This window comes from Peromyscus californicus, unplaced genomic scaffold (assembly GCF_007827085.1).
Source record: "Peromyscus californicus insignis strain IS unplaced genomic scaffold, ASM782708v3 Scaffold_3__1_contigs__length_106647218, whole genome shotgun sequence".
Lineage (NCBI taxonomy): Eukaryota > Metazoa > Chordata > Mammalia > Rodentia > Cricetidae > Peromyscus > Peromyscus californicus.
In genome coordinates, this window is record NW_026294551.1 from 8,013,107 (window position 1) to 8,035,792 (window position 22,686).

Genomic DNA, 22,686 nt, shown 5'->3' on the forward strand with positions numbered 1-22,686 from the left:
GATGGAAGTGGTGATGATAATGATGGTGATGATGATGGCAATGATAAGGTGATGATGGTGATGATGGTAATGGCAATAATGAGATGATGATGACAGTGATGATGGTAATGATGAGATATAGTGATTGTGGTGGTGATGATGATAATGGGAGTGGTGGTGATAATGATTGTGATGATGGCAATAGTGGTAGAGGTGGGAGTGGTGGTGATAATGATGGTGGTAGTGATGATGATGATGATGGTAATGATGAGATGATAATGATGGTGATGATGGTAATGATGATTGATGGTGATGGCAATAATGAGATGATGATGATGGTGATGATGGTGATGATGATGGTGATGGTAATAATGAGATGATGGTGATGGTAATGATGAGATGATAATGATGGTGATGATGGTAATGATGATTGATGGTGATGGCAATAATGAGATGATGATGGTGGTGATGATGGTAATGATGAGATGATAACAATTGTGGTGGTGATAATGATTGTGATGATGCTGGGAGTGGTGGTGGTGATAATGATGGAGATGATGGCAATAGTGGTAGAGGTGGAGGTGGTGGTGATAATGATGGTAGTGGTGATGGTAATGGTGATGACCATAGCACACATGCCATAGAGCTGCTGTAATTTCAAATGAACAAATTCATGCAAAATTTTAAAAACGGCACAGCATGAGGCATCAGAAATATTAACTATTTCTTTTTACTATAGCACCAAAGTGAAATTTGCTTTTTTCCAGGCCACATAAAAGGCCTGCCCAGCAATCAACCTCCCTCCACTTTTAAATAGTGTGGTCATGATCTACTGTCTCCTGTGGGTAGAAGGTCCTTGAAGCCCCATACCACCCCGCTCCCAGCTTAGCATGCTCCTCTCCAGAAGCATCAGTGAGGATATGCCAAAAGTTTCTCTTGTTCCAAACGCTAGGCCTGTTGTAGACCAGGCCCTTCTGAGCTTTGGATGGTATGTTAACTCACCAAGACACCCATTTTGCCATGGGTCACTGAAGTAGAGTTTGGATGAGCCCCAGATCTGTAGTGAACTCTTGTAGGACAGCCATGTGGAAGACAGAAGAGTTTTGGAGGGTCTCATGTGACCAGTTGAATTCCACAGATGCAGCATGCCACCCCACATCCTCTCAGTGGATTGACCTTAGAAAAGTGGGCTGGGCTTGGTAAGATTTGAGATGAGGCTCCCCTTTCTTCAAAGGATCTAAGGATTTTAACTGACACTATGACAACTGTTGCCACAGCCGCCACCACCACCACCACATTACCCCATCACTACCATCCACATCACTACACTCTCCTACTGCAACCACCACCATTACCACAACCATCACACACCAGCACCAGCACCACCATCACACACCCCCACCACACACACACACACACACACACACACACACACACACACACACACACACACACACCACCACCACCACCAGCACCACCACCACCACCATCACCACACACCACACATCACCACTACCACCACCACCACAAACTACCACCACCACCCCCACGATTACCACATCACCTTATCACCACCATCCACATCACTACAATTTCCTACAGCTACCACCACCACCATTATCACTATAATTCCACAACTGCCACCACAATCATCATGACCACCATCACCACCATTAGCATCATCATTTCAGCCTCGACCATGACCATGGCCATAACTACCACCACCGCCACCACCATTTTTATCACTACAGCTTCCGCCGCTGCTGCCACCACCACCGTCGCAACCTCCACCACAACCATCATCGCCATCACTACAGCTTTCACCAAGGCCAACACCGTCATCATCACCATCATTACACACTCCTACCACGAACACCACTACTATCCCATTACTACACCTCCACTACCGCTACCTAGCACCATCACTGCCGTCACGCCCACTGCCATCCCCATCCCTGTGACCTCCCCTAGTGCTTACTCCCACCGCCATCATCACCGCCATCATTGCCATCCCTTCACCCTCCGCAGCTGCCTCCAACACCGTCACCACTCTCGTCACAACCGCCACCGCCGTCCCTACAACAGCGACCTTTCCCACAGCCACCGTCACCATCAGCAGCATCACGACTACCGCCCCGTAGCTGCTTCCACACCGCCACTGTCATCGCCATCACTACAGCCTCCATAACTGCCAGGACCACGGCCACCATCACCACCATTGCCGTTCTCAACATCCACCACCGTGGCTTCATCGCCACCCTCACTACCACAACAACCCCCACCACTGCCATCCCAGCACCATCATCCCCACCATCACTACTACCACCACTGCCATGCTACTGCTGTTGTCATGACTACAACAATCTCTATCACCACCATCACCGCTACCACCACCGCCACTATTACCATTCTGCCACACCCACTACCATTCACCACGACTCCATCGCTATCATCACCGTCTCAGCATCAGCAAAACAGCTCCTCCTATTTGGCCATCACCCTTCCAGGCCGGACGAGGGCACATCAGAGTCCTCCACAGTCTTCTTTCTTAGCTTCTTTGTTCTGAGACAGAGAAAACGATTCTTTCCTCCTCCTCAGGATGGGAGCAAAGGGCACAGTGAGCTGCAGAATCGAGATGCGCAGAAGAGCTGTCTGAATCAAGAAGGCCTTGGATTTTCATCCCACCTCTCTGCTTCCATGCACACCTCACCCTGCAGGATATGGAGGATGGAGGATGGACACCGCGGGGAGGGGAACCTCACCGTGGAAGCTCTCTGCTCCTGCTCTGTGTCTCTTAGCAGGGAGAAGAGAACTGACCTCATAAGATGGTTCTGTGAAGACTGGAAAGGAGGTAATGTCAATAAACACTTGATCCCGTGAGCAGTGAGCAGACTGGAAATGCTCGCTCAGCGATGCTTGCTTAGACTTCATCTACCCTCCTCCCTCTCTCCCTGGTCGCCTTGCACCTTTCCTCCACCCCAGTGAAGGAAGCCAGACCATTTAATGGGATTGAGCTTGTGGTGTTCATAGCTCAAACCCCAAACCCCAGTTCACGTGAGACAAGTTCCGTTTCCCAACAATGTTGTCCCTGACCCCACATCTCAATAACCTGGGACTCCCAAGAACATCTTCTCTTCTGTATCAGTTATTCACAGTTGCACAGACAGCTGCTCTAAAACTTGGGGGCTTAAACCAGCACACACTGTTATCTCAGAGTGTCCAGGTTAGGAATCCCCACAGCTGAGCGACCTTCTTTGGCTCAGTAGTCTCACAGGGCTGCATGCTGGGGCCAAAGACCCTGTGCAATTGTAGTTGGGGAAGATTCGCCTCTATGTTCACTTGGTTTTGGGAAGGCCTCAGCACTAACAGGGCCATTGGCTATGGTCTACTGTTCCTTGGGACAAGGGCTTCTCCATAGGGATGAGCAGCAGGGCAGCTTGCTTCATGAAATGAACAGAGTAAGAGTAGGTCAGAGGTCAAGTGCTTTGTGTTTTGGTGCTGAGTGACATTCCATCATTTCACCCCATCTATTAATTAGAAGGAAGTCATTGCCACTCAAACTCAATGGTGGGGCTCACACAGCAGCACTTAAAGGCTAGAGGTGGGAGAGCACTGGGGGCCATTTGGAAGCTGGCTGCTGGGTACACTTTGACCTTGGGACTTGAGGAAAGCAAATGTGAACTTTTGAATCTTTCTCCGATGGTAGTTGTTAGCAGCTGTGCAGTCGTTTTTAGGGTGGCATTACTCAGAATCGCTCTAGAATAGGAATAGCCCATCTGTCCATCAACTGACACATGACCAGGAAGATGCAGGGTATCCATACTGATAGTGAGCAATAGTCAAATGAAACGAGCTATTGATAAGCTTCAAAGGACCTTGACAACATGGTGCTAAATAAAAGAAGCCAATCACAATGGACCACAGATCCCAGGGTTCCATTCATACAAATGTCCACAATAGGCAAGCCTATAGATTAATAGATTAATGATTTCCAGGAGCTGGGAGGAAGAGGGACAGTAGAGGGAGGTAGTGGGTTGAAGGGTGCCCCAACCCCAAATGCAAAGTGTCTACTCTCTAGCACCTGTGAACGGAGACTTGAATGTAACATTCATTTATTTACTTTCCTTTTTGGAGACAATCTCACTCTGTAACTCGGGCTGGCCTGAAGTCACAAGGTAGCCCAGGTTGGCCTCAGACTTGGGGCAACCCTCTTGTCTCAGCCTCCCAAATCTTTGCAGATGTAACTAAGTTAACGATTACAAGGTGATGCCATTCTAGATTTAGGATAAACCTTAAACTTAGTGGCATGTGTGTCTTTATTCTCTGAGGTGCTAGGATCAAAGTCAGGGCCTTGGACATGCCAGGAGAGCATTCTGCTGTATTTCCCGCCCCCCTCTCTCTCTCTGAGAATCAGTATTTATTATTTTAAGTCCAAGCTGCTGGAAGTCTATAGCGGCCTCCAGGACAGGACAGAGGGTGACACCTTAGGATGCAGGGTGTCTTCGTAAGACAGTGACACATTTTAGACTGACTGAGGTGACATCCTGAAAACCTCCGCATCACGTACTTGAAACGGCAAATTGTAGGAGAATTTAATGTTATCTCAATAAAACTGCTTCTGAAAAGCAATTCAGGGATTTGTCCGTATTCCCCAAAGGCAGGGCCTGAGGCAGGGTAAGGTGGGATGCTTGACCAAACTCTGGGTGGTGCCACACAGCTAAAGTGCTTCCTGTGGACAGTGGGGTCCATGGTGAGGTATGGGTGATGGGAGCTCCTGGTCACCCCACTTCCTCATGCATATTCTTGTTTCCTTTCTCGGGTTTAACATTCTTTTTTCCCACCCCTCAATTGTCTCTGATAGGCTCCCCCTACCCCATTCATCATCCCCTGTATTCTCTTCCACCACCCCCTCCAAACAGTAAACCTCCAGGGGTGGGTTCCATTTCCACACTTCCTTAGATGTCAGGGGAATTGAATGCATGGCAAAATATTTCCGAGGTCTAAATTACACCGACCCCGGAAGGCTGAACTTGCGGTATAATCCAGGTTATGAATTGTAAATCAGACGCCATGCAAAATACTCACAAAAAATTCAATAAGCTGCTTTTGCTCCCAGCACAGGAAGGCAGGGCCTGGGGAGGCAGAAGGAGGCAGGCTAGGATTGGAGGAAAGGGAGAGGGAGTGTGGAAGGAGAGCAGAGGGCAGCCAGGCTGTCTTTGGTTCTGCCTGGCCAAGTCTTCTCAGGGCTAGCGGCCATTCACTTACCCACGGGAGGAGCCAAGAGGTCTCCCTGGCCTTTGTGTGGCATGCCCTTTAAGATGTAACCCAGCCTTGCAAATAAATATGATGTAGCTACCAGCCTGCCTGCTCTAGAGAGGCTGTGCCTGTCCCCGGAGACAGAGGGGCTCCTCGCTTTGAATTGAGGGATTTTTTGTTTGGTCCCATCTCTACAGTACCAAGAAAGTATGGCATGCAGGCATTCAGATCTTTGATTTTTTAAAATTAGATTTATTCATTTTATTTTATGTGTGAGTATTTTGTCTACATGTATGCACATGCAACACATGTGTGCTTAGGGCCCACAGAGGTCAGAAGAAGGTATTAGATCTCTTGGAACTACCATGTGGGTGCTGGTACCAGGTCCTCTGCAAGAGCAGCAAGTACTCTTAACCACTGAGCCATCACCCCAGCTCTACAGTAGGACTTTTTGATCCTTTAGAACTCATGTCAAAAAGCCAACACATCAGCGTGGGCCTGTAATCCCAACACTGGAAGGAAGAGGCTGAGACAGGAGGATCCTTGGGGCTCACTTGCTAGTCAGTCTACCTGAACTGGTGACCTCCAGGTTCAGTGAGAAACTCTGTCTCCAAAAATAAGAGAGCAATAGAGGACTACACCCCAGGATGATATCTGGCTTCTATGCAAATGAACACACATGGGAATACACACACACACACACACACACACACACACACACACACACACACACACTAAAGTACACAAGATATAATTTCTCCCAAGTATTCTCACCAGTCCTTTGGTCTTACGGCTAATGAAGAGTCCTTGGAAAACTCTCCCCTCAATCAAAGACTGATGGGAAGTAAGAAATCAGTGGGGACCAATGTTTCCCTGCTTGTACTTGGCCACTGAATGTCCACCACATCTGTGCAAAGGCCTCAGATTCATTCCCCATCCACTGAGGTCTATCTGCTGGGCAGCATATTCTCTGTTGGACCACAGGGCTAAGAGATGAGGCTCTTCCTCTGAGTAGGTCTGGTGGTGACATGTTGGATCCTCCATTCCTGCCTTCCAGGTGCTCACAAAGCCCATGTTCTGGCCCCACATTTCATCAGCCTTGGGGGACCAGCCAAGGGCAGCCTTTGTGTGGCAGTACTGTGTGGCTGGCATGAGGAAGGGCTAGGGAGTGGTGAGGGGCTGGAGCTGCCTCTGTTGGTAGTTGCTGTAGCCTGGGGCTGAGGAAACTCCAATGTTCCTGGCCTGTTAATAGTCATGATGAGGAGGACGTGAAGCCTTCTCTTGAGGTGTTCAGAGTCCTTCCAATTAAAAGGCAGAATTTTAAATGTTTCTAATGAGGACCCATGACCACTAGGGCAGTGGGAACTTCGGCTGTGCCTGCAGGACCAGCCTCATCCAAGTGGCTTGGTTGGGAAGAGCTTGACACACATTCTCTCTCTGTCTCTGTCTCTGTCCTTCTCTGGCTCCCTCCTCGATCATTCATCTACCCTGGAAACACCTGGATAAGTGAAGAACAAGGAAATGACCTTGAACCCTTTTAAAAGCCCCAGGGCACAGGCAGCTGGGCTCTGTACTAGCTGGGACTCCTCAGCAAGTGTAGCAGGCAGACTCTGGGCTGGCACCTCCTTGGTCACCACTTCCTGGGCATCATACCCTGGTGTAACCTTTCCTTTGAAAATGGGCTAGCCTAGTGACTTGCTTCTAACCCACAGGGCACACAAGGTGACACCATGTCACTTCTATGACTGGTCTGTATCAGATCATAACTCCCACCTTGTTGGTAGCTTCTAGACCCTTCCCAACTTGCTTGTAGATTTAAATTTTACTAATTTTTAATTTTCCTCATGTGTTTGTTTGTGTGTATGTGTGTGCAAATGTATGTATGTCTGTTCACATGTGCACATGCACATTTCTGCACATGTGTGTGGAGGCCCATTGCCAATGTCAGGAGTCTGGAATCTTCAGCAATCTCTCCCCACTTCATTCACTGAGGTAGGGTCTATCACTTGAACCCAGAGCTCATAATACATTGAATTCAGTTCATCAGCCTGCCCTGGGATGCCCTTGTTTCTGTCTTCAAGCATTGGAATTACAGGTGGGCTGTCATGCCCATTTGGTATTTACATTGGTTCTGGGGATGCAAACTTCAGCCCTCATGCATGCTGATTATGTGGTAAGTGCAGTAACTGCTGACCCATCCTTCCTATCCCTGCTTGTAGGCTTTAATGAGTTAAGTTACCAGGATGGATGAACCCAGGTGGCCAGGTTCATCCATTCAATAGCCCTCAAGGACTGAATCCTGCCAACTACCATGTATACTCGGATGTGGCCCAGTCCTCAGCTGAGCCTTCAGAAAAGGCCTTATCTCTGGATCGGAAGCCTGTAAGAGATTCTGAGACAGAGGACCCAGCGAAACCACACCTAGACTCCAGAGACAGATCCTGTCTGGGAATAACAGTGCTTTCCACTGCCAGGCTTGGGGCGATTTCTTCCCCAGTGATGGGTAATGAACACAGCAAATCATGGAAGGTTCCGGTTTCCCATCGCACATCTGCAGGAAGGTTCCAATCAAGGTTGTAGAAAGGATTAATGGAGCAGGTGCCTGCAGGTGTGTTAGACAGTGTCAGGCACCCAGGAAGCCAGGGAGAGCAGCCTCATTATTAATTTACATCATACTGGTGATAATGACTGCTCAGGGCCACAGTGTTTAGGACCTCTGCATGGGCTCGCCTTTAATGCACACATTTTATGCAGCTCACTCACTGTGTCCAGCACCACCCCAGCTGCATTTAGAATACCAACAAGGTCACATATGGCACCTCGGTAATAATGTCCCTTACCTTGGTAGAGAGCTTCATGATGCACAAAACTCACTTCAGTGGTACTCACTCAACTGGCAAAGCAGGGAGAGCCCCCCACATTTCCTTATTTATCTGGGGTATGTCTCTGAGGGGAACAGAATTCATTTTCCCATACCTTGGGTGCCCTAGCCTGGTTCCTGTCCTGTGTGGATCTTGAGCAGACACTGGAACTTAGAGATGGAAGGAATTAAAAAAAAAAAGTGAGATAAAGTCACACAATATGAAAGCCACTTGAAAGTCTATAATCCAGCAGCATTCAGCATCTCCAACAGCACTCCAAAGTTGGCTCATTGACTTATCACTCAATTACCCCATCCTCTCCTCCTTCTTGCCATAGCCACTCTCCTGAGTTCTGTGTCTTTGGATCTGCTTGTTCTGGACAGTGCCTATATCTAGTGGAGAGAGGTCAGGGATGGCGTCAAACACCCTGAAGGTTCTGGACTACCAATAACTGCCTCTGTGTGAATGTTGCTAGTGTCATGTGGAGGAACCTAGCTTCTCTCCTCCCATTCTCCTCCATCTCCGGAGTTCTCATCATCCACCTCATCCTAGCAGCCTGTCTCCCTTCCTAGAGCTCTTCTCTGCTGCCCCGTCTGATACAGCCTTCCTCGCCTTGGTAGGAGACAAGCATCCAGGGGTCAGGCGCCAGAGCCTTCTGATCTCTACACCGTCACCTTCTAGAGTTTCCTCTGGCCTGCTCCTTCCTCCAATGAGGGTTTCTCTAGTTCCTGCTTCCTCTGGTTTCTATGGGGCCCCAGTGGGACAATGTTGGCCATGTTTAGTCCCATCTACTCCTGGCAGGAACCTGCTCAAGAAACATGTCTGTAGGACTCCTGCTTCACCACACCAACCACAGCTGATCCAATTTTTCTTAATTAGTAGATTTAATTATTAGTAACATTTCACTTAAGTAGAATTAATTACCCCATCAGCAGCCCTGGCCAACTCTTCCCACGTGAGCTCTTATTGCTATCCCCATATTGAGGCCAGATCCCTCCCCACCCCATCTCTCTGTCAGAACTGGCTCCCGGCAAGAGCTCCTGGGAATGAAATTCCCACTTCTTGCACCTGTGGAGGACTCCAGCCAAAGCATTCAATCAAGCTGGAAATTATGGGTGGCTGGGGTGAGCACAGGACAGGGAGAGGGGCTGCTGCCCAAGGTGATTAGCATCTTATTCCCCTAGGCTGAATGAACCCAATTCCTGGACAGCTTCTGCCTCTGGGCTGCATGTTCCAGAACAGGTGTTCAGTCAGCCATAACAGTGAGGGGAGCGGCAGCAGAGTCCAGCCCGATTTTCTCGGTCATCTCCTTTAAGGTAGCCCTAGGAAGGAGGTCTGAGGGGTACAAGTGCCAACCCCAGGGCAGTCAGTGTGTTCAGGTCCCCATGGGTGCCTGTCATTGGATTTGGGCAAGCCACATCCAGGAGCCACCACACTCCCTGGAGGTCAGGAAATAGTAGAGACTTCCATACCAGGTCAACTTGATTGTGCCTCAGTGTGCAGGGGAAGGGGCTTCTGCCGTCGGCCAGTCAGTGTACTGTTCAAACCATTTTCCAAATGTCTCACAGAATCTGAGTTTCAGGAGAAGCTGAGAACCTCAGCCGGCAAGCAGGGAGGATGTATCTCACACCGCCTCCTGGCTGACATGGGCCTCAGACTGTCTGGCTGCCAGGGCTTTCATCTCGTCCCATCACTCAACAATTCTTGACCTTGGGCAGCTCACTCACTCTCTCTGAGCCTTGGCTTACTCGGCTGTAAAATGGATAACAGCCACTTCAGTGGGGTGCAGTCAACAGGAGCCATGATTTTTATTGGCAGGTTGATAAAGGCTCTGAGCAGCCCAGGATCAGAGCAGTCTGTTTAATTTTAATTAGCCCTAAGTCGCCTTTCTTATTGATTGATTGGCACTTAGAACTGAAGGAGTGCCACACTCTTCCTCTGCCTTGCATCTTTACCTTTTCTGAAAAAAATTTTAAAAAATTTGAGAGACAGGACCTCACTCGGTTGCTCAGGTTGGTTGGCGCCCAGCCTGCCGGCTTCCGCTTTGCTTGGTCAGTTACCAAGGATTATAATGGACTCCTCCTGGCTTCTGCTTTGCTCAGCTGGTACCGTGGATTACGGCGGAGTCCTCATGGATTCTGCCTTGCTTGGTCAGTACAATGGCCTTACACGTGTGATCTTCCGGCATTAGCTTCCTGAGTCACTGAGATTACAAGTATTTAGCCAGGCTAAAATGATTTTCTAGCAAGAGACATGGTGGGGCAGAGGTGGTTCTGACTTCAGTGGTGAAACACCAAAGTTCACACTCTAACTCGTATTTCAGAGTGATTTTTGGGTGATTCGATTTCTCTCACTGATTCCATCTGGAAAATGTCCGCCACTGTCTCCTTGCTGCTTCCTGCCTCATGTGGGTATGTATAAAGTCCGTCCCTCCGGATGCTGCGCGGGAAGGTGCTTGTCTTGGGGAAACACGACTTCTTGTTGATGTTTTTCTTCCTCTATCCCTGCCACTGCTTCAGCTGGGACAGGTATCATGATCAGGACCAAAGCCCAAATATCGCAGCAATGTTGAGAATGGGCGTTATTATGCACTGTGACAATATTTGATGAATTCATACGTGCCTCGGGGAGCAGCCTAAGTAGGTGAATAAAGTGAGAATATTTTCTGTGACAATCAATATTCCTTCAATTGAACCATCTCTGAAGATCTGACATTTAAAGAGTTTTCCTTTTGGCTGCACTGACTGGATTTATACTTGTGTACAGTGCACACGGTGGCATGAGGGGCTGGCAGCATCGGGGGCCAGGTTCAGTGGTGCTGCGTCTGGGAGAGGTCCATCTGCATGAGACCCCAGCTAGGTGGGAGCTGGGGCCCCTGCATGGTGCCCACCTGGCCCCTGCTGCTAAGTACTTGAGGCTCCACATGACTGTGCCTCTTCAAGCTAAGCACAAGCTTACAAAGGCCTGATGCCTGTCCTAAAAGCCCTGACCTGGCTCCCAGAAATGCCAGTCACTCAGCTCTGATCAAAAGCAGAGGTCAGGTGCATGTGTGCATGTATGCATGGGTGCGTGCATACATGCGTGCATGCATGCTTGGTGTGTGTGTGTGTGTGTGTGTGTGTGTGTGTGTGTGTGTGTGTGTACATGAAGAGGCCAGAGAATAACATTGGGTGCTTTCCTTTGTCATTTATGACTTTATTTTTTTGAAATAGGTCTCACTGATCTCAGAGCTCACTAATTTACAACAGTGGGATTCCAGATGCCCACAGCTATGGCTGGCTTTTCACACTGGTGCTGGGGATCTGAACTCAGGGTCTCATGAAAGTGCTTTATCAATAGAGCCATCTCTCCAGCTCTCAGGTGGCTTAAGGACATCCCTCCAGGCCTTGGGTGACTTCTTAAGGCTGTCTCAGGGTCGCGGTGAAGCCATTTGGTCTGGTTGTTGGACCTGTCATTTGCTAAGAGGTGGTGGCAGGTCAGCGACCTGGAAAATCTCCCTAAACATTAAAAAAAAAAGTACCTTTTGTTACTGTTTCCCCATCTGTAGTAATGGAGCTGGTAATACCAGCCTGTGTTGGGTGCCAGTGGGTGCCGGGCAGGCTTTCCTGGCCTTTGCACCGGTCCATGTCCCTAGGCCTCCCGTTAACCCAGCACCGCCTGCTCTGCAATAGTCAGTCCCACCTGCAGATTAGAAACTGAGGCGGACGCTGTGCATTTTAGGTACCATGATGGGTTGTAAGTCAAGATTCTCTGGGGGAAAAGGCTGTAGGGGTATTAGCCTTGGTAGCTGGAAGGCTGCTAAGGTCTCTCCAGGAACCCAAGGGAGAAAGAACCTTCTAGAGTCTTTTAAAGGCTCCAGACCTGTAAAGGCTCAGCCGGACCTACCATTTCACTCTTGCTTGTTCACCATGAACCATCTCAGCGTTTCCTTGCTGGCTGTTTGTAAGGCACAGATGTTTACATACTGGCTCTGGAATCTGCATCTGGCTCTGTTTCCCACTATCAGTGTGGCTGGATGTGTTCCTCAACTTCCTCACCTGCTGGATGGAGCAGAAGTCACGCCCTCCTCACAGGTGGATAAAAGTGTTTAAAGCATTTGAAGGAGGGCCTGAGGGATTAAGTGCTCAGCCAAGCTGGGCTTAGCATTTCCTCTCTCCTCCTTGTGACTGGGATGCGGCTGTGGCCTGATCACACTCCCCTGAGCTAACTCCTTCTTCCTCAGCCCATGAATCAATCCCCAGTCAGATTTTTTAAAAATTTATTATTATTTATTTACATGTGCATGTGTGTATGTCTGTATATGTGCATGTATCTGAGGTTAAGGCCATGTCCTGGTGCTGGAGTTACAAGCAGTTGTAAGTTGCCTGATGTGAGTGCTGGGAATTGAGCTAGGGTCCTTTGCAAAAACAGTACATGTTCTAACCACTGAGCCATCTCTCCAGCAAACCCCCAGCCCCATTACAATTTTGACTGCTGTGTCCCCACATCCACCACCCTCACCCGGCAGAGTGAGGCACTGGGATCATCAGACCCTGTCAACCCTCGCCGCTTTGCTATTTTCTGCCTCTATCCCAGACCACCACAGACTGGGCCATTTATGAACAGCATTGTCTCACCATTAAGGTGCCTGAACCTGGCGAGGCCCTCTCGCCCTGTGATAGCATGGTGGAGGACATCACACCAGCCAGCAAGCCCATGCAAAAGCAAAGCAAACCGGGGACCCCCTCAGGTCACACTAATTCGCTCTTGTGCTAACTAAGCCATGCCTTTGATAATATAGCATTAACCCATTCACGAGGAAGGAGTCCCTGCGACCTCTTCTCAAAGCTCTGCCTCTTCACATCCTCAACATTCATATCTGGGTACTAAAGTCTTCAACCCACCAACTTTAAGGGTGGTAGTCAAGCTGTAGCGCACCTGTATAGAAATCCGGACTGAGCGAAAGCTTCACCGCTATGGCAGAAGGAGAACAGGTCGTGGAGAGGGCAGGCTGGCTGGCCCAGGCCTTCCAGTGCCTTCAAGCTATTTTACAACCCTGTAATTCAGACACGCCCAATAACAATGCAGAACATTCTAGTCCATAGACTTGGAAATAAATCCTGTCCTGAGATTGCATTGACTCTGGGCTTCCTGAGGAAAAGGCCAGTTTGGTCTGCTCACAGTCCCGCTCCCACTTCTCTTCACGCCTTGTGAGTCGACCGTTCCTAGGTTCGTTAGATTGGTCATAACATCAGTCTGGTTCTCTCATGAATATGAGGTCAAGTTAAATCTTTAGTATGATTTAGCGATTCTTTAGTATTTCCAACAATAAGAAAGTTTTCTAAACAGACCAAAACACAGTGTCACAGTCCAGTCTCCTAGTGGCAGGAGCTCCAGACATTTGTCAGTTTTCTTATCTATAAAACGGGAAGAACAGTAGGTACCAGGTGGATGCTGTGAGAATTTCCCAGTGGTCTTTGTCAAGCCTCCTGCCCTGGCTACAGGATACTTCCCAGAAGTTGCTGCTACTGCCGTGGGGTAGAGATGCTGCTGCCTGTATCAGCCAGCTTCCCTCCACTGTGACAAAATACCCAAGGAAATCAGCTTACGGGATGAAGGAAAGATTTGACTCACAGTTTCTAAGGATTCAGCCATGACTGGATGGCTCCATCACTGTGGATCTGTGGTAAGGCAGATCATCATGGAGGCCAGAAAGAGATGTGGTTTCTGGTAAAGCTGCTCCACTCATGGAAGGCAAGAAGTAGGGAGACAGAGAGGGAGGTACTGGGACAAGACAGACCCTCAAAGGTACATCTGCCACCTGCCCCCCTAATGACTCATTTCTTCTAACTGAGCCCTGTGGTGATATGTTGTGTACCCTAATAAACTTTGCCTGAAGATCAAAGAAGCAGAGCCAGCCACAGCCACCACCTCTGACCTCACCAACTCCTCAGCCTGTGAGAGCTCCAGCTGAAAAGGCTTCAGCCTGAAAAAGCCTTTAGTTCATGTCTCCTCATGCCTTATATACCTTTCTCCGCTCAGCCATCACTTCCTGGGATTAAAGGTGTGTGTGCTTCCCAGTACTGAGATTAAAGGTGTGTGCCACCACTGCCTGGCTCTGTTTTCTCTCCTAGACTGATCAATCTCATGTAGTCCAGGGTGGCTTTGAACTCACAGAGATCCAGATGGATCTCTGCCTCCTGAGTGCTAGGATTAAAGGTGTGTGCCACCACTGCCTGATCTCTATGTTTAATCTAGTGGCTTGTTCTGTCCTCTGGTCTTCAGGCCAATTTTATTAGGGTACACAATATATCACCACAGTGTTTTGCTTGTTCTTTGATGCAGGAGGACCCAACCCACTTAGGGTAGCACCATTCCCTAGGCAGGTGGTCCTAGGCTGTATAAGGCAGCTTGCTGAGCATGAGCCTGTGGGTAAGTCAGCAAGCATCATTCCTCCATGGTTGCTGCTGTACTTCCTTGTCTTGAGTGTTGAGTGAGTTCTTTGGTCAGAGGCAACACCTTATGCAATAGCAAGCAGGTCTACCTTCAGATTTCCCAGTTTGAGTTCCTGCTTTGACTTCCCTCAATGATGAACTATGACCTGGAAGTGTAAGTCAAAGAAGCTCTTTCCTCCCAAAGTTGCTTTTGATTAGAATGTTTTTTATTGTGCCATCAGAAAGGAAACTAAAACAATGGTACGTGGATAGAACCAGAGCTGAGAGGAGAGGAGCTGCCCTTACCTGCCTGTGCATGAAGGGACTCTGTCAGTGGCACAGAGTGCAAGGAGGGAAAAGCTGACAACTAGGCCCTGCCAGTATAGCAGGACATGGCAATAGCCTGGATGTCCTGTTCAGGATGGGTGTGGTCAGGGAGCCTCCAGGAAAACCAGGAGGGTAGGTTGATGTTTTCTGAGGGTAGCAGTGAACATGGGATTCTCTGTTCAGCATCCACAGTGTCGCAGCTCTACACTGATCCCTGGGTCATCTGTGGACTGCACAGCCACCTGTTGGTCCAGGGGCCATGGACATGCTCATGAAACAGGGTGGGTTCTGCTCCGAGGGAGTCTGCACTGAGTACTAGATACCTCTAATGAACAGGACAGCAGTGTCCTGCAGAAACTGCCTTCAATACCAGATCCCTTCTCCAGCAAACTTTGTGCCTATTTCTGCTCTCTCTCTGATACAGAACCAGGAAGGGTAGCAACCTTTGGAGAAATTAATGAGACTTTTTCCTTATGTTTGAACAGTCTAAATGGCACTGGGTTTCCTTAGGGACGATCCCAGCCTTAGGGGGTACAGAGACCAAAGGAGGCTGCTGAGAAGTTTTCCGAGTCTGGAATACTATTTACTGGCACAGCAATGGAGAAAACCTTTCCAAGTTCCTTTAGCTCCCATTTCACAGATGAAGATGCCTGGACATTTCCTCGCTGGCTCAGACTGGGTTCTTGGTGTCAGAGATGGGGTAGAGACTTCTGTCCTGATTCTGGGGTTGTGGAGCAGGCAGGGGCTATTCTTTACTCTTCCCAAGCTGAGACTTGCCTTAGAGATGAGAGGATCTCTGATATTTGCTCCTAGGTGAGGCAGCTTAGGTTTGGGAAGCTTTTGTCCAGTTGTATGTTGGGAGATGACATGTCACAAGCTTAGCGTGTTGAGCTGAAGGAGGCCTGAATCATTCCTGAGTCATCTGCAGTTTACCTGTGTTGGCGATAGCTGGTGGAACTTGCTAGAAGGGAGACAAGTGACTCTGGTCCATTGGAGAGTGGGAGCACAAAGCCTTCTGGGCCAGGGATCAATAGGGTAGCTGTAGATCCTTGGGTGTACTGGGTCGGGGCTATGGCACTTGACCAATCCAGAAAAACCCAGTTGTGACAACTACAGCTACAAATGTGTTTGAGGGCTCTGAGTGGTGGACATCCAAGGTATCTCGGGGTTTGTTAGCTATCCAGACTTGAAACCAGCCTTCTAAACCAAGTAGAAAGCTGCTTGGTCAGCTGTCACTGGAGGAGCGATTGGAATAGTCTTGGGGATCACTGGATTTTGTTGAGAGGGTGGGTGTTGGTTTGACTCAAAAAAGACTCAGCTGCAGAAGAACTGAACCAAGGTGTGAAGTGTTAGACTGACTTCCTCTTTACTACAAGTGACTGTCCCTGCCTTCACTCAGGAAACCAGGGTTTGATTTCTCAATGAGGAGGAGAACTTTTGGTGCGGAGCTCCGGAGGGAGAGGCAAGCAGATCTCTGGGTTTGAGGCCAACTCAGTCTATTTAGTGAGACCCTGTCTCAAAATTCAATTCAAAAACAAACAAATAAACAAAAATGATTGAGTCTGCCATGCCCTGTCATGGAAGGGGAAGGGGCTTGGACTCATTCTTCACTGGGGATTTATCTGCAGATGTTGATGGGGGAGATATTTTCTTGAGTGGTGTAGCCATTGGCAAGGTATACATGGCCCTGTAAACAAACTTCCACCCATGCTTTGCAAGCAATACCAACAAACCCCATTGGGTCATAAAAACCACATGCACGTGTGCACACACACACACACACACACACACACACACACACACACACGCACACACACATGAAAATAGAAGGGGGACTGGTTGGGGTAGGAGAGATGGCTCAGAGTTTAGGAACACTTGCTGTGCAACCATGAGGATTGGAGTTTGGATTCCAACACTCATATAACAAGGTAGGCGTCCAGCACACGCCTGCAACCCCGGCTCCAAGGAAGGCAGAGACAGAATTGCTAGGGCTTGATGGCTTCCAGCCTAGCTGAGAAAACTCAAGCCCCAGGCTCAGGGAGAGACCCTGCCTCAAAGACTAGGGAGAGAGAGTCAGAGGACACCGACACCCTCTTCTGGCCTCCTCTTGCACGCACAGGCGTGTGTACCTGCATACACATGTGCACATACACCATATACTTACTTACACAAGTAGGCACATGTGTGTAAATAGATATCTATAACAGGAAGACTAATTGAGGAAAAAAAATGAAGATTGCCAAGAGTACAAGAGAGAGTAAGGGGGAGGGATGAGTGTGTTCAAACTACACTGTGTACATACATAAAAATGTCATGATGAAACCCATTGTTATGTGTAATTAAGATATGCTAATAAAGGACCTAGAGATTAGTGTAATGGCCTTGAAATAAATTTGACAGTTCACTGTATTCACTGAGCATCAACAACAAGAAAATGTAGTTCCAAGCTATTGTGTGTGGGGTGGGGATGGCGGTGTTTTACTGTGTTTCTTTACCTTTTTTTGGGGGGGGTTTTTTTTCTTTTCTCTCTTTTTTTTTTTTTTTTTTTTTTTTTTTTTTTTTTTTTGGTTTTTCGAGACAGGGTTTCTCTGTGTAGCTTTGCGCCTTTCCTGGTACTCGCTTTGGAGACCAGGCTGGCCTCGAACTCACAGAGATCCACCTGGCTCTGCCTCCCGAGTGCTGGGATTAAAGGCGTGCGCCACCACCGCCCGGCTCTTTTCTCTCTTTTATTTGAGTGTCAAGAAGAGAGAGATAAAGGGCAGTCGGATGAGGAAGCAGAGGTCTTGCAAATGGTTGTTTTTAATCTTTCATAGCAGCCAGCCTTGAACTCCAGCAGACCAACCTCGCAAGCATTCATGCCCTGTTGCGGCCGAGACACCAACAGACCATCCCCAAATATCATTTTGCTCTCTGTCTCAGTGAGAAAGGGGGAAAAAAAAACAACAACAAGTAGCAGAAAGTGATTTCATGGTTTTCTAACAGGATGAAGGAAAAAGCAGTGGGAGCCCCACGCTTGTGAGATGCCATGCCACGGTCTGCGCTCACATCGACAGGAGCAGCAAAGCCAAGTTCCACAAAGATGAAGAACAGCCTGTCTGGGCTTCTGCAAATCGGGCTGGGTATCCCCAGTGAGTCCTGGAGGGAAGAGGCAGGAATGGCCTCTGGAGACCTACCACGGCTCTGAGCTGATGGACACTGATTCTGTAAGCAGGAAAAAGGCTGCGGCATGTACTGGCCTCTGAGGCCCAGAGCAGCTGGGGTTGTGACAGGTGTCAACTGCAGTGACAGCCTCCAGGTTCACCTGCCAAAGCCTTGTGGCCTCTCTACAGCCCCAGCTGTGTTTGACCCTGCAGTGGTGGCTAGGAGGTGGTGAGGGGAAGAAGGTGGAGGAGGAGGAGGAAGATGACGGTGGTGAGGCTGAGGAGGAGGAGGGAGGGAGAAGAGAAGGTAAGGGGGGAGGAGAAGGGAGAGAAAGGAGGGGAAGAGGAGGAAGAGAAGAGAGGGGAAGGGGAGGGAGGAGAGGAGAGGAGGAGGAGGAGGAAGAGGAGGAGGAGGGAGAGGAGGAGAGGGAAAGGAAGATAGAAGGAAAGGGAGGTGGCGGAGAAAGAGAGGAAGGAGATGAGGAGGAGGAGAAAAAGAGAGTAGGAGGAAGAGGAGGAGAGGGAAGGGAGGAGGGGAAAGAGGAGGGAGAGAGGAGAGAAGAGGTGAAGAGGAGGAGGGGCGGGGCGGGGGGGGGGGGAGGGAGGGAAGTCTTCAGGAGTTTTTAGTTCCTGGCTGGCCCCAGTAGCTCTTCAGCTCTGGATTTGCCTCCCCTCAGTGAGCCCCAGTTCTCTCATCTGCAGTAGTCAAGGGCTGGGCAGGAGCGGGAGTTCTGAGCCTTAGCGGGACTGGGGCCCGTGCGGTTAATTTCCTCTGTCAACTTGATGGCCCCAAGAAGGGCCATGGAGACTAGTCATGCACACCTCTGGTTGTATGTCTGAGGGCATTTCCAGAGAGGATTAGCTGAGGGGAGGGGACCCTGAGTATGGATGGCGATGTCTCATAGGCTGATAGCCTAGATGGAATAAGAGGAGAAGGCCTCTGGGGTGGGCTTTCTCTCTCTGCTCCCTGCACTGTGACGGGAGCTGTTCTGCTCCACCGTGATTCCTCACTGTGATGCACTGAACCCTCCGAAGCCGTGAGGCTAAACAAAATCTCCTTCTTTTAACTATCAGATACTCTTGTCGCAGTGACCAGAGGCTCCTCATCACAGCTCAGCATCACTAGTTTTTAATGGCTCCTCAGGGTATTCTCATGTGCTGCCTGAGAACCTTCAGCTTGCAGTCTCTACAGCTGGATCCGGCCCTCAAACATTGTCCATGCAGCTGGATAGGGCCTTTGAACCCATCTGAAGCCTGTGTCCCAAGGCAGACTACAAAGCTGCTCCCAACATCCTGGTCTGCCTCTTCCCGGGGATCCCAGGCTGTCTGTCCCAGGAGCAGTGGAGGACACTGCATCCCTGTAAGTTGAGTTACCAGGAAGCCTGTGCATGGTCACAGGGGGCTTGGTTACTGGAGTATGCAAAGTTGCTACCATGCTTGGGAAGGCAGATCCTGTGTCTGTGCAGTGGGGAGTGTTTCTTCTGGTCCCCTTTGAGAGAGGAGCCCCTTTCTGGGGAATCCCTGCCTGCATTTCTCTATCTTGGGGTGCATGGTGTGGGCGTGAAGTCTCTGTGATCTTTCTAGACTTTTTTCCTCACCTGCGAAATGCATCTAATGGTTGCACCTGCCTCACAGGTGTGGCTGAAAGAGATCAAACACAGAGCCCAGAGCATGGCCTGATGCCTGGACACCAAGTTCGTGGGCCTTGCTTCAGCTCCAGGATTAGACTGTCTTAGGCTATGTAAAGAATAGGGCTGTCCAGGCTGCATTGAGCTCGACATACCTGGTGACCGTCCAAGGCCCATCTGGGCAGGCTGGCCACCACTGTACCAGTTATTTAGGTGTCATTGTGAAAGGTCAACTCAAGGAAGAGGGATTTATTTGGGTTTGCGGTCTGAGGGGATACAGTTCATCGTGGTGGAGGGAGACATGGCAGTGGGTGGTGTATGACACGGTGGCGTATGACCTTCCATATGATAACTACTTATTACGTGATGCTGAGCAGGAAAGCATAGAAACTGTGACAGAGACTGGCTATAACCAGTAAGCCCTCCTCTTATAGCTCCATAGTCTGCAGCTAGGACCCATGTGCCAAAGGTTCCACCAGCTAGGACCAAGAGTTCAAACACAGGAGCCTGTGGGGACATTTCCCATTCAGGTCATACTCATTGTATTGCTGGACGCCAGCGTGGAAGGGGAGAGAGAAGAAAGGCGGGAAGCGGGGACTCCAGGGTGTGTGTGGAGTCTGCTTGGCTCACAGTCTGCTTTGAAGTGTCCCTCCAGGGTCGGATGCCACATAGGCTGGCCTGTGCACCCATGGAGGGAAGCGATGGTGTGCTCACTTGCTTCTCAGGTCTCCTCACAGCCAAGGCCTGACTGCCGGGAGCAAAATCTGCCACGGAGCGGACCTTGCACTTCGAGGCTGCGGCTGGAATTCAGATACTGGGGAAAATGTCGGAAACGATGGCGCTTTGACTCTTTTCCTCTTCTGCTGTCATATCAAAGCTATTTTGTTGGTATATATTCAAGGAATGTTTTTTAATCTCCCAAACGATAGCTTCTCTAAATGTTCCTGTCGTTGTAAATTACATTGTGATTCCCAAGCCAACTTTTTTCTTTTTCTTTTTTTTTAAAGAGTCAATTAAAAAATTCCCTCCAGGGACCTCTGCTATGGCATTCCGTCAGCACACTCGCCTCTATGGTTAAGCTTAGCTGTTTCTCTTTTTCCTCTCCAAATGTCCTTTGCTATACCCTGAAGGGCCGTCTGCCCCATTCCCTTCTCTAGATGTTGGAGATGACCAGAACACTGCTGCCATGAGCGGGCAGAGCCCTTGATCTCCTCAGCTCTGCCCCCCAGGAGCAGCCTGCATCCTACAGATCCCCTGTGCCATCTGGGTCCAGGTCTCTGGCCATTGAGTGTGGCTCTGGGTTCAGCAGCCTTCACCCCCTCCAACCTGTTGGCTGTTCTAATTGCCTTGTAGCTCTTGCCACATCTCCCAGCCTCCTCAGCTAATGAGTCATCCTTGCACGGCCATTTGTTTGTGCTGGTTTCAGACAGACTAATGCTTTTAATGGCATATAATCATTTTTCAGAAGTCATTTGATGCCACTAATCATCTCGGTAATATGCCGCGATGGAACGCATAATGACATTTGGACCAGGACAAATGGCGGCGTGATTCGTGCCTCCCCCTCCCTCTAATCTATATTTTACCATGCTCTCTCACCTGCTAATGCCATCAAGAGCTGCTAATAAACAGCCATCTTAAGGATTCCCCTCCCTCTGAGGTTTTCAAGGGCAGAGGGAGTATCAGGTAAAAGGAGGGATATCTTGCTGATTCTGCCCCTGGGCAGGCAAGAGTGGAGAGGTAGCTGCCTCCCATCCAGCAAATACCTGACTGGGACTCCTCTCATGCAGGGAGGATGCAAGTGTCCACAAAGAAGAAGGGAAGGGAGGAGAGGTTGGAAGGGAGCCAGAAAATGAGTCTGAGAATTCCTGGCTGGGAAGGTTCGCAGCGGATCCTCTGATGCTTCAGGTTCCATGGAGAAGTGGGGTTGGACCCAGAGCTGGAAGTGGGCTTGGAGGACAAACGGTGAGGACAGGGGCAGCTTTTCAGGGAGCAGGTCAGAGTCCCACTGCGGGGCCCCCAAGACAAGTGCAGCCGTGGGACCGGGGGAGATTGTATGGGAAGTGTCCTGAGTCGTCTGAGCCTCCACAGGCCAGAGGGGGTCTAACTCGGCTGTCTCGCCTCCTTAACCTGGGAACCTTGAGGCTTTGGAATTGCTCAAAGTTGCTGCCTGGGCTTTCTATCCCCAACTGGTTTGGTTCTGTTCAACTTGTAAGCAAATAAAGCCCCAAACTCCTGATTGGCTTCAGTCTGAGGCGTCTACCTGTTGCCATGGTCCCACCCCCCTTCACTGAGTTTACTGTTCCTTAGTCCAAATCTTCAGTCATTCATGGGTTTAAATGAAGTGCCATTTACCCTTAATGCCCTTTGGAGACTGAATGCTAATAAAATGCAGCAATTACAATAAATAGTAATGACAGGGGACAGCTGGACACGGCTTCGGGAGGCCGTGGGACAGGCTTGTGGGCTGTACCCATAGCAGCTGCCTCTCCCTGGAATGCAGATCCTGTGAAGAACCTGTTTTCACTCCTGAGATCCCAGTTTTTAGGGAAAGGCTTTCCAGCCTGGAGGATTAAGTTCTTCTGGCTTTCTTCTCCCCTGCACTTTCTCTGGGGTCTCCTCAGGGGACAACAGCATTCTCAGCCCTCATGATGGAGCCTCCCACCCACTGGATTAATCCACCCACAGAGTAGGGTGCAAGGTCCAGGACAACAAGAGCTGCCGAGGACCCCGAGTGGGCAGATAGACACCAAGGAGACAGGACAGAGGAATGGTTGCAGACATCCAGGGGTCATGGGTCTCAGCCCTGGGTCTGTCACTTGGCAAGCATACAATTTTGGGCAATGAACCACCTTGGGATCTGTGTGTTCACTTACAAAAGACTATTAGAGACACCTTCTTTGTGAGATCACTGTGAAGATTAAATCAAATAATTCACATGAATGCTGAACACAAAGTAGGCCCTCATGCAACATTGATTATTGACATTGCTGCCCTGGGCAGCGCGGATTCCTGCTGGACTTAAGAGAGTCCCTTGGCAGGAGACAAGAAGTAGAGGAGTGGGGGGAACTTGGCGGGTAAG

General features: G+C 49.5%; 1 protein-coding gene across 2 annotated transcripts in view; it reads left to right on the forward strand.

Annotated features, from left to right (window-relative positions):
- The window catches only part of LOC128122843 (histidine-rich glycoprotein-like), a 100,340-nt gene extending 79,702 nt beyond the window's left edge, over positions 1-20,638 (forward strand). Inside the window, exons 3-4 of one of the 2 annotated variants that reach the window (XR_008222516.1) lie at positions 17,819-18,039; positions 19,051-20,638. Coding sequence is in view for 1 of the 2 variants with exons in the window: in XM_052758608.1 (XP_052614568.1) it covers positions 1,634-2,167 (534 nt within the window). In the remaining variant the exon portion in view is untranslated. Of the gene's footprint in view, positions 1-1,497; positions 2,831-17,818; positions 18,247-19,050 lie in introns of those variants that run through there. The other variant, XM_052758608.1, reaches the window with a different exon arrangement.
- Positions 20,639-22,686: the final 2,048 nt, after the last annotated feature.